Source organism: Hypanus sabinus, chromosome 11 (assembly GCF_030144855.1).
Source record: "Hypanus sabinus isolate sHypSab1 chromosome 11, sHypSab1.hap1, whole genome shotgun sequence".
In the NCBI taxonomy this organism is placed as follows: domain Eukaryota; kingdom Metazoa; phylum Chordata; class Chondrichthyes; order Myliobatiformes; family Dasyatidae; genus Hypanus; species Hypanus sabinus.
This window is the reverse complement of record NC_082716.1, coordinates 78,021,017-78,033,187: the sequence shown is the minus strand read 5'-3', so window position 1 is coordinate 78,033,187 and position 12,171 is coordinate 78,021,017. Positions and strand designations below refer to the sequence as shown.

General features: G+C 39.2%; 1 protein-coding gene across 13 annotated transcripts in view; it reads right to left on the bottom strand.

The window, feature by feature from the left end:
- prrc2c (proline-rich coiled-coil 2C) overlaps positions 1–12,171 on the bottom strand; it is a 99,586-nt gene that overhangs the window by 27,398 nt on the left and 60,017 nt on the right. For 9 of the 13 annotated variants that reach the window (XR_009514815.1, XM_059984792.1, XM_059984801.1 and 6 more), the window contains exons 16-19: positions 9,697–11,901; positions 8,397–8,602; positions 6,538–6,692; positions 3,066–3,447 (exon numbers count right to left, since the gene is read on the bottom strand). Coding sequence is in view for 12 of the 13 variants with exons in the window: in XM_059984792.1 (XP_059840775.1) it covers positions 3,066–3,447; positions 6,538–6,692; positions 8,397–8,602; positions 9,697–11,901 (2,948 nt within the window). In the remaining variant the exon portion in view is untranslated. The remainder of the gene's footprint in view (positions 1–3,065; positions 3,448–6,537; positions 6,693–8,396; positions 8,603–9,696; positions 11,902–12,171) is intronic. The other 4 variants (XM_059984796.1, XM_059984804.1, XM_059984797.1 and 1 more) reach the window with 2 other exon arrangements.

Sequence of the window (12,171 nt, the reverse complement as noted above, 5' to 3'; positions counted from 1 at the left end):
GGAAGGACACCATGAAGGAAACCACTGCTCTCCAAAACAGAACCTTGCTGCATGTCTCTTCATGTTTGCAAAAGACCACCTGGAAGATCTACAACGCTCTGGGACCATGTTCTGTGGACAGGTGAATCAAAAGTTGAACTTTTTGGCAGAAATATATATTGCTATGTTTAGAAGAAAAAGGACATTGTACACCAACACTAAAACCTCATCCCAAGCACGGTAGAAGGAACATGATGGTTTGGGGCTGCTTTGTTGCCACAGGGCCTGGGCAGCTTGCAAACTTACAGGAACGATGAATTCAAAATTTTATCAGGAGAATGTCAGGGTAGCAGTTTGTCACCTCATTAAATGAAGTTGGATAATGCAACATGACAATGATCCAAAAGCAAAGGTAGATCAACAACAGAATGGTTTAAAAAGAGAAAATTTGCGTCTTTGAATGGCCGAGTCAAAGTCCTAACCATAATCCTATAGAAATGTTGTGGAAGGACCTGAAGCAAGCAGTTCATGCAAAGAAGCCCACCAACATCTCAGAGTTGAAGTAGTATTCCAAGGAGGAATGGCCTAAAATTCCTCTGAGCCGATATACAGGACTGATTAACAGTTACTGGAAATGTTGTGTTGAAGTAATTGCTGTGAAAGGGGGTCACACCAGTTACAGAAAGCATGGGTTCACACACTTTTTCCAAGAAATACATGTAATTATAATTTTTTTCTCAATAAATAAATGAACAAATATAATCCTTTTTATGCTACTTATTTAATTGGGTTCTCTATCTAGTTTTAGGTAATTATTTTAGGTAATATTTTTGCAGAGAGATAAGAAAGTTCCATAAGGTTCACAAACTTCCTAGCACCACTGTAACTTTACAATTCTAGGTGCTGAATCTCCTTTCTCTATGTGCCTCTTGAAGATGTACAAACAGCTAAGGACAGCAGTTGGTTCCAGATAAGAGGCAATAACATTATTATCAAGTTATAAAATGTCCTTAATGAAAACTGCAATAAAATTTCTTTAGCTTTTAAATTTCAGGCAATATAACCCAATTTATATAGCTTCATAATTTAATGTTTCCATTATTAATCTCCACTGTACCTCAGCCCTCAGCATTATATCCCTTCTAACAGAGGGATGCTTCAAATTGCTCAGTGTCTCATATGTGGTCCAACCAGAACTTAACTCCTTTTAGTAATCTAGTCCTCTATATGTAAATGTACACATTCCATTAGCTTTTTAATTAAAATATGGACTGACACAGTAAGTATATATGCATGGATCAGAGTTTCCGAGCAAGAATAATGGTGGGCTCCTTGTAATTGCATGCAGTGATTCATCTTCGGGAGCCAGCCTGTACTGATGATGAGCAGCTGGTGTATTGGTAGGACCACTTCCGGGAATGAATTTCACCAAGCTTATTAATTACATGCTTTCTCTACTTGAGTGCAAGAGGGAGCAATATACAGAACTGCAACGATTTCCCATACGTTACCCTTCCCTAAATCCTAGGTGCTGATTTTCCTGTCACTATGTGCTTCTTGAAGATGTACAGACAACCGACGACAACAGTTGGTTCCAGATAAGAGAACAAGGCAATAACATTATCAAGTATACAATGTATTTCAACACTTATAACTATTCTGTACAGTGTTTTTCTTTTATAAGCTTTATGTGCAATTTCAACAAAACCGTACAAATTATTAATTTATAAATGCATTGAAAAGCTAAGGCCCTGATATAGATTCCTTCAGACCCCAACTATATCCACATCCTGCCAATTTAAATCGTGTCCATTATCTCAATACACTGTTTTACAATTTGCCAATTTCCTCACAAGGTCAAAAAATTGTTCTTCATTGAACTGCATCGTGTGAAGGCTTTATCAAATGTCTTCTGGAAATTTATAAATTATTATTATTATTATATTTATTATTATTAGTATTTCCCTTCTTAATGTTTCAATAAGCTCTTCAAAATACTCAGAGTCATCAAGCATTATCTTTACACAATCATACTGGTTCTCCCTGATCTAGTGAACATTGTGTTCTGTCACAGTAATTATAGATGTAATTTTAAAAAATACCATGGTAACTAGCCTGTTTTACCAATTATATTATTTCCTATTTAGCCAGACAAAAGCCAAGTAAATATCTGTAAGACAATGAAGCACCAACCAACTGTGGTTCAAATGCTTATCAATTCACTCCAAAATGACCCCTCTGTAACAGCCACATTTCTCCCTTGAAAATCAGTCAGGATAAACAAAGGAATTAACACGTACAAACAAGCCTGATGAACTCAGCAGGTCGGGCAGCAACAGCAGTTCATAGGTTGAACATCGAATTATCCAACTTCCGGTAATTCCCTCCCTCTCCCTTCCCCCATCCCACTTTCACTCTGCCTCCTCTTCCAGCTGCCTATTACCTCTCTCATGATTCTGCCTTCGACTACCCACAGTGCTTTCCCATTACATTCCTTCTTCACCGCTCCTGCCTATCCCCTCCCCCACCCCTTGATCTTTCCTCTGATTGGTTTTTCACCTGGCACCTTCCACCCTCCCCCCACCTTCTTTATAGGGCCCCTGCCCCCTCCTTCTTCAGTCCTGACGAAGGGTCTTGGCCCAAAACGTTGACTGCTCATTTCAACGGATGCTGCCCGACCTGCTGAGTTCATCCAGCTTGTTTGTATGTGTTGATTTGACCACAGCATTTGCAGTGTACTTCGTGTAAACAAAGGAATGTAGGGCATCCTTCATCATTCCAGTCAATGTGGCCTATTAAGAACTTTTAAAGTAAATTGACTCAAGAGTCACTCACAAGAGGGCTTAAACGCTTCTTGGACACAGAATAAACAGGATCTGTCAGAACTAACAGTGGAACAAAAAACCAAAATTTCAAAAGCTCTGTGGTTAAATTTGAATCATTTAAGTGTGAATGATTCAACAAAGCCCTTGTAGAAACACAAATCAGCTGGATTGAATACTGCTTGTGATTTTCAGTGACATATGCCAGAATGGCGCCAGAAGAAACAAAATAATGAAATATATATTTTATAAACTTATACTAACATTTCGTGGTGATATCTGAAAGGACACCTGAAGAGCTAATCTGGTTGTCCCATAGTTCTGTGTCCAGTGTGCTGTGTGTTTGCGCTGGGGCTGAAAGTGAACATTCGCTGTTATTTCCTGAAGTACAGCTTCCTCCTTGCACCTTTGATTGCTCCGGAACAGATACTGGTGTCTCAACTGAAGATGGACCTTGTGCTAAATCCTGAACTGAATCTGTAGTCGAAACCACAGGCTGTTGCTGAGGCTGAGCCTGTGGTTGAACTGAAGCTGGAGCCTGAGCCTGAGTTTGTTGGGCTGCCTGTTGTTGCTTTTTTGCAAATCGTGGAGGCAATTTAGAATTCTGGCCTCTTCCTTTCTCATTTGAATTCTTTTTGTTCCAGTTCTGAAATAAATAAATTTTAAATACCATTCAATAAGAATATCGAAAATATGAACAAGCTATCACTTCAAGCAGTAAGCTACTCACCATAAGAAAATCTAGCCAGCAGCTTGCTGGCTCTGTTGTTTATGGTAAGGAGCTAGTTCTGCCCCCACAACTGACAGAATTATGCATACAAAACCTGACATATGTTGCAAAATAACAAATTTGGTTAAAAAGTATTAAGTAGTGTGGTCATGAATATTCACAGATACAAAGTATTTAGAAAACAGTGAAGGTAAAAAGTGAGATCAGGAAAGAATGTGCACTTCAAAGAGTGAATGTCCTTGAAAGAATGAATCAGATGGTTCAGAAACAAAAAGTGAATCAGATTGTTGAGAAACAAAAAGGTTTGCTCACCCTGAGTTTATTCTACAGACCATTAAAAAGAGATAAAGGAACAAATCTAAAGGAAATTGAGATTACAAGAATGATAATATGATGAAACTGGCAGCCTAAATTTTCCAAATATTCAATACTTCTACAGATTGTTGGGTATGATGTTGTGTCCATCACTGAATCGTGGTTGAAGTATGGTTGTAGTTGGGAGCTGAATGTCCAAGGTTACACATTGTATCAGAGGGTTAGGAAGATCAGCAGAGGGGTGGCGTAGCTCTAATGGTAAAGAATGACATCAAATCAGTAGAAAGATGTGACATAGGATTGGAAGATGTTGAATCTTTGTGGGCTGAGTTAAGAAATTGCAAGTGCAAAAGGACTCTGATGGCAGCTGTATACAGGTCTCCAAACAGTAGCTGGGATGTGGACCACAGATTACAACAGGAAATAAGGAAAGACATATCAAAAGGGCAAGGTTATGATAGTCATGGGAGATTTCAACATACAGGTTGATTGGGAAAATCGGGTTGGAAATCGATCCCGAGAGAGTTTGTTGAATGCCTACGAGATGGCTTTTTAGAGCAGTTTGCCATTGAGCCTACTAGAAGATCAACTATACTCAATTGGGTTTTATGTAATGAAACAGAGGTGATTAGGGAGCTTAAGGTAAAAGAACCCTTAGGAGACAGTGATTACAATATGATTGAGCTCAACTTGAAATTTGATAGGGAGAAAGTAAAGTATGATATAGCAATATTTCAATGGAGTAAAAGAAATTACAGTGGTATGAGAGAGGAGTTGGCCAAAGTAATTTGGAAGGAGATGCTGGCAGGGATGTGAGTTTCTAGGAAAAAGAGGAAGGTGCAGGATAGCTGTATTCCAAAAACAAAGAAATACTCAAATGGCAAAATAGTAGAACCATGGCTGACAGAGGAAAGTCAAAGCTAATGTAAAAGCAAGAGAGGCCATACAACTGTAAAGGGGGTTTCTTTTTTCCCTTGTTGGGAAAGGGTTTCCTTTTGTTAACTAGCAGGAATGCTAATTTACTGATAACGAGAATGGTATTCCTTTGTAAACCAAATGGGGATTAATGTTCTTTCTTCTGAGTCTGTAAGCTTTTGTTGACGGGCTTTTGGGCAGATCGGTGCGAGGGGGTCGAGAGAGAGAGGACGCAATGCTCTAAGCTGGGCGAGGATCAGACCCCAAAGGGGGGTCCGAGGCCGGGAGATTCTCCGAGGAGGGGGGGATGAAGCTAGATGTGCTTGGTTGACCACTCGGAGAGTCCTGAGCTGTTTGGAGAGTCAAGGAGTTCGGAGGGTCCTGAGCTGCGAGTCGAGGAGTTTGGAGGGGATCGAATGGTGGCCAGAAGACTTCAGTAATTGAGCTCCAACGGTTGTGCACGAAGTGGTTTGGACTTTGATAAGTTTGGCGCCTTTTCTTTAATTTTCTCTTCATATATACTGTATCGTTATTAATCACTTAGTTATAGTAACCTTTATAAATTGTATTCATTTAATCGCATATGGTGTACTGTCTGGTTTTGGGCGAGGCGGGGACATCACACAGCATCCACACCAGCTGATTACCCAGTTTGGCGGGGCCGAAGGCTGCTCCCCCAGACGAGAACGAGCTGAGCGAGCCTGAGGCGACCCAAGGGGTTACACAACAAAGCAAAAGTTAGTAGGAAGACAGGATTGGGAAGTTTTTAAAACCCTACAGAAAGCAACCAAAAGAATCATTAGAGGGAAATGATGAAATCTGAAAACAAGCTAGCAAACAATATCAAAGTGGATATAGGACCACTAGAAAATGAGTATTTTGCATCAGTCTTCACTGTGGAAGACACCAGCAGTGTGTCAGATGTTGAAGGGCGTGAGGGATGAGGTGACTACAGTTACTATTACAAAGGTGCTTAAAAAGCTAAAAGACCGAAGGGCACATAAATCACCTGAGCCAGATGAACTCTGAAAGAGGTACCCTCTGAGATTGTGGAGGCATTAACAATAATCTTTCAAAAATCATCGGACTCCGGCATGGTGCCAGAGGGCTGCAAAATTGCAAATGTTGCTCCACTCTTTAAGAAAGGGGGAAGGCAGCAGAAAGGAAATTATAGGCCAGTTAACCTGTTGGAGATGTTGGGAGTCAATTGCTGAGGATGAGGTTATGGAGTACTTGGTGACATGGGACATAATAGGACAAAGTCAGCATGGTTTCCTTAAGGGAAAATTTCTTTAACCAGAGAGTGGCGAATTTGTGGAATTTATTACCACAGACAGCTATAGAGGCCAGGTCGTTGGGTGTATTTAAGGGAGAGCTTGATAGGTTCTTGACTGAATACAGCATCAAAGGTTATGAAAGGGGAGAAGGCCAAGGAGTGGGGTTGAGGAGGGGAAAGAAGCATCAGCTATGACTAAATGATGGAGCAGACTTGATGGGCCAAATGGCCTAATTCTGCTCTAATGGTCTTATATTAGATGATTGATTTTCCAGGTAGGATAAGAATAGAGGTGGTCAAAGCTCAGTGCTGACCTTTAGGGCTTATTAAAATTTCAAATTTTGGTCAAACTAGGAGATGTGGCAAACATGAACAATTATCATTCACCTGTGGATAGACATAAGCAAACTACTGAAATGTACATTGACAGCAACAAGGCAAAGTTGACTTGGATATGCTCAGCATCTTTTCACTAGATATGAATGAATTAATTCCATCACCTGTACAACTTGCTCCTCTTTTTTTCTGCGTTCTTCATCCTGTAAGCGTTTTTGTTGTTTCTTTGACACAACCTCAGTAAATCCATCATCAATAGTGTTACATTGGGAATCTTCAATTGTTGTCACTTCTGGATGATCATCAATGATTACCACACCTAGACAAAATCAGTTGTTAACATTAACCAATTAGACTTGTATTTACAATAACAAACATTCTCCAAAATTTAGCAAGATGTTGTTTTCGCTCATGAACATTCATGGACAAGAACTTGTTATACTACTGACAAGGAAAGTACGGTGAACAAATGTATGTTTTACATTGGATCTGGAAACTAGATGTTGGTGAAAACTAGAAGTTCATCAACTACACCATGAAGTAATAATGTCACATTCAGGAAAAGCCAAGTAATGTGATGCCCGTCGTTCAATTAATTTGAATCCAGCCACTAAAACAGGTGCCCAAGGACAACCACCTCTGAGATGTTTCTTCCCTACAGAGAAATCGTACAGTGACCCTACAGTGACTTGCTCAATGTTAGTACAAGTGAATATAAAAATTTTGCAGAGCTCAAACCACAAATCCGTAGTATAACATTTAGTTCTAATTTTACTTTAAAAGCAAATACAGAACCTGGAAAAACAATAAAAACAGGAATTCTGGAACTAGTTTACAGGGCATCTATAAAAATTAGTATGTTAATAAGTTCAATACAATAATTCAGCAATTTCAGATAATCATCCATTCCAGCCTTGTACCTCACATTTCCAACAGTTTGCCCAAGTTTTTATCTGGGACCATTACTATTTTGTTACTGATCACTCTTTTTCCACTTTTTAAAAAACATTACCCATATTAAAGATATTGCACATCTTTACTTAAAGGTATTAAAGATTTGCAAATAATTTGCAATTACCTCTAACAATTTCTATTCTGATGAGCAGTGAGCTGGACATCTCCTGATATAGTCTTACCATTTACTTAACGCTTTTAATTCAAGATTCAAAAACTTTATTGTCATTCTAACCGTACATATAGCTCTGCAAGGCAGAATGAGACAGCATTTCCCAGGAGCAGTGCAATCATAACATAACAAATGCAACACTAAATAATAAACATAACAATAAATAGTAAAACACAACAGCCATATGTCAGTTAAAATCAAGTTATAAATGTCCAGTGCAAGTTAAAAGTGTCCAAAGCAGAGTCAGGTAGTGCAGCTATTTAGCAGTCTGACTGCCTGTGGGAGGAAGCTGTTTAGTAGCCTTGTAGTTTTAGTTTTGACGCTCCTGTAACGTTTGCCTGATGGCAGAAGAACAGTTCATGGAGAGGGTGTGAGGGGTCTTTAATGATGTACTGTGTCTTCTGGAGGCATCGACTCTGAAAGAAGTCTTGAACAGAAGGTAGGGAGACCCCAATAACCTTCTCTGCTCCCCTAACCTAATTGGTTTTCCATTTAGATTACCAAAACAGGCAACCACTGCATTCCTAGAAAACAGCCCGTATCTTGATTATCCATAACTCAAAGCCTGTCCTCTGTGCATAAGTCAAAGAAACAAGTTGAGGAAAAAAGTCTCCCTCCCAGTCCCCCACAAATGTAAGATTTTATTCTGCATTTCAAACCTTACAGCAGCAAGTTCTAAATTTTGCACTGACAAAGGTATTGTTACTCTAATGGCCATAACATGGGCGTCACCTGCAAAGTCATTCTTGGAAGGAAATGAAAAACAACTTATCAGTCAATACAAAACTATCAAAGAAACATTTACAACAACAACAAAAATCCCCCAAAGTCAAAAACAAAGTCAAAACTGTGGACACAAAATTTATAGTAGAACATTAGTAATGATGCAATACTCACTAGCATAGTTATTCAAGTCAAATTGCGACAGTGCATCAGGCTTTTCCTTTGTTTTTTTAGCCGATTTTGACTCTTCTCTTTTCTTCCCAGTAGCTTCTTTAGTAGACTTCAGAGAAGCGCCAGTGTTGCTATTTTCTGCTGGATGGTGAGCCACGTTACTGCTGGTGGGATCAATACCAATCATTGCTGTTCTCTCTTCTAAAGGCCTATATCACACAAACCATACAAACAAGAAACTAACCACAATCCCCCACAGACAAGACAGGCTATTATTTCCCTCAACCCACTCCTCCCCCTGATAAAACTGTAGAAAGAAAAACCAAAATGAAAAGGTATATTAAGATAATTATACTACTTACTGAAGCACCAACAGTTCCATAGCTGTTCCACCCATTCTTTCTACATTATTACCCCGACCATTCAACTTTAACTTACTAAATCCCAAAGTGACAGCTTTTAAGTGAATTAAGTTAATTTATGCATGTTTTTATATTCTAAAAAATAGGTGACAAAGTTTTGCCTCAAAGAAATTGGAGTAATTTGGCAGTGATTTTAGTGATAAAACACATGATTTCTGTAATCAGATGCTCAAATATCTGCAAATAATGTTTGCAGTGTATCACATATAGTTTACTACAAGCAAATTTGTGCATCTGCCACAAATTCACTTTTCAAATACTTCTATGTCTCCCTCCTTTAAAGGATTGACCAAGAATTGTCTCCCTCTAAGTGTCTCCTTGTTTGAAAGCAGAACACGTTGCTGCCCATACACAGCTGGGCAGTGAAGATGTATTATTTACATGCAGAACATTTTTAAAAAAAATAGTAGTGTGGATACATCAGATTTGCTATCTTAAAAACCTTATTTTACTTGTGTAACATTCCACAATTGCTGATGGTAAAAGTGTGGTGTGCTGAAAATTGAGCATCACCATGAGGGTGGAGTAAGAAATTGCTCAATCAATCTCATTGAAAATCAATAAAAGTCACTCTGCAACCATATTTCCTTTTGGTATAGAGACTGGGCAAGGAAAATGCTAAATTGTTAAAATATCCATTGATCAAAATTTAGTATTTTTGGCAAGCAAGTTAACTTATACCACAAATGCCTTGAAAAACATTGCCAATTAATTTCTAACTTGCAATTATGATCTAAGCATTTCAAACTGCCAGAATAATCCAGTTATCTTGGTATGTCACTGTTTCTTAATTGACTGAAGATCATCAAAGAGTTAAACTGAAAATGTGGTGCCCAATAGTACTGATAATTTGTCCTCAAATTACTTCCGGAAGAACTTACCCTCTTCTACCAGTCTTTGATGATAATCCACTACGCCTTTCATTCTTGTTTGCAGAATAATTTCTGTTAGACTTGTTCGCCCCACTATTGCTTCTACGATTCTGTCGATCTGTTCCTGGACGCTGGCTGGAGAAACTTCTTTTTGCAGCATCCCTCTTTGGAAGGAAGTTACTTTCTCCAGACTTTGTAGCCTGCAAGTTGATATCCATAATTTTCTTTTCATCTCTTTCACGCCTCTCGTTGAAGTCACTGCTCTCAGAAGCAGTTTCCCATTCTTCATTAGCCTGATCAGAAGAATTCTGATTGGATAAATCGGGTGACTTGCTTCCAGCTAAATCCAATGAGGTTGGATGTTCCTGCACATTACTATTAGAGTTTGTATTTATTGTTGCAGTGTGTTCATTTACTTTAGCTGCAGCTTCTCTTTCTTTCAAACGCCTGAATCTAGGTGGTTTATCTTGTCTTGGTGGTCGAGTGGGTCTTTGTTTACGAAGTTGTTCTCTGTTATGGTCAAACTTGCGTTCTGATTTAACAGGTCTCTTATCAAAAGGAAGAGGTTCAAAATGGTCTTTTTTTGTTTCCCCATCATCTCTCCTGGAAGGCTCTAATCTTGGAGACCACATTGAATTAGAAGGTCCTGACTTCCTCAATGACGCAGACCTTGAACCACCCCTGCCTCCTGCACCCCTACCACCACCTCTATACATCCCTCCCCTTCCACGTCTCGATGGTTCACCTCGAGGAAGAAAACCAGGTTTTGGCTTTGAGTCAACGTCTTTTGAGATAGGTTTCTCTGACGATCTGTTATCCACCTTTAAGGTGCTTTCAGATCTAAAAGTCTTTTGAACAGGTTTACTGTCTGGCCTTCCCTCTTTCTTCAGGCATTTCCCTTTTGGTGGATTTTCTTTGTCAGAAATTGTTTCACTGGCACTTTCATGAGCTTCAGTATCAGAATCTGTTTCAGAGCCATGTTGTCTGCGACGCTTCGGAACCTCTTCAAAATCAGAACTTTCACTGCGTGTTTCACTCTCCTCTCTTTGCCGAAAAGAAGATACATTCGATACGTTTTCAGACCTTTGTCGTGACTCTCTGTAACGTGGATATTCCCTACTACGACCTCTTCCTCCACGTCCACGGCCACTGTAGGAACCTCTAAAGCTGTGCCCTCGAGAATAGAATTCTCCACAACCTCTACCCCTGTATACCTGCTCAGGAAACCAGTCACGCTGTTCCCTAATCTCTTTCCGGTAGTTACGCGGGGGCAAACCAGAATCTCGCCTGGCTGAAAACCGGTTTTCAATATGTTGTTTTTCTGAAACCTGATTTTTAACATGTGCTTTCTCTTGCTTTTCATCTTTTGATGTTTGATTTGAAACAGCTTGATTGTTGTTTGTTTTACCAACTGACATAATTGTTGATGGAGTTTCGGTTTTATCAATTGATGGCTTTAGATCCTGGCCTGCTTTTTTAATCACAGATGAGGAACTGTCCAGAGGAGATTTCTCAGCTTCTGGTTTAACAACTACTTTGTTTGCCTGTGATGGCTCTCTCCTTTCTGTTTTTGCAGTTTTATTGCCTTTCATTGGAATGGAATGACGTTCTTCTTTTTCCTTTCTTTGTTCACGTTCTTCTTTCATATCTCTTAGAACAGGTTTTTTGATTGGACCAGAACGTCGCACAGGCCTCATGTGGCCTTCATCTCTCCTAGAACCAGGTCTAGGACCCCAACGTGTGTCATACCTGGACTCTCTCCTAAATGGCTTCTCAGTTTTTACTACTTCGAGTGTTCTACTTTCCTTTTTTGCTTTTTCGTCTGGTTTGTCTATGTGGTCTTTTGATTCCGTAACCCTGTTTTGTATTTTAATTGTATTTGGCACAGAATCAGTCTTTTGATCTTCCAATTTCAGCGAATGGTTGGACCCATGAGACAGGTTTCTTTTTAAAACTGTCCTGGTTTCTCCACGCAAAATTGGCTCTTCCTGTGAGCCACGAATCACACCAGAATCCACAGGTTCTAAGTTCCCAGGATCACCCACATTTTCAACCTGAACAGATTGCTCATCTTCCAGTGATTTATTTGTAAACTTTCCTTTTTCATCATTAGTCTTGTCCCTGAATAGTTCCTGGTTCAAATGTGGTGACAGCTGTCTCTTTTCTGTAGAGTAGGCATGCAACTTTCTCTCTTGTTCTGCAACTACCTCAGATCTAGAGAAAAATGGTTAAAACCATAATTACAAAAACAGTAGATGAGTTCTCTAACATATTACATTCATGTCATCATGAAACTTGAAATAGTTAACATAAAATTAATGCACGATCTCAATGAAAGTGATTTTTTTTGTTCTTCTTTCTGATGGCTGTAGACAGCAAGTGAGCTTGAAAATCACTATCTAACTTCAAAAAGATAAGACTAATTTCTGGTTCTCACCTTCATCCAAATATCCATTCAATAAATCCAGTAGATAATGCTAGTAA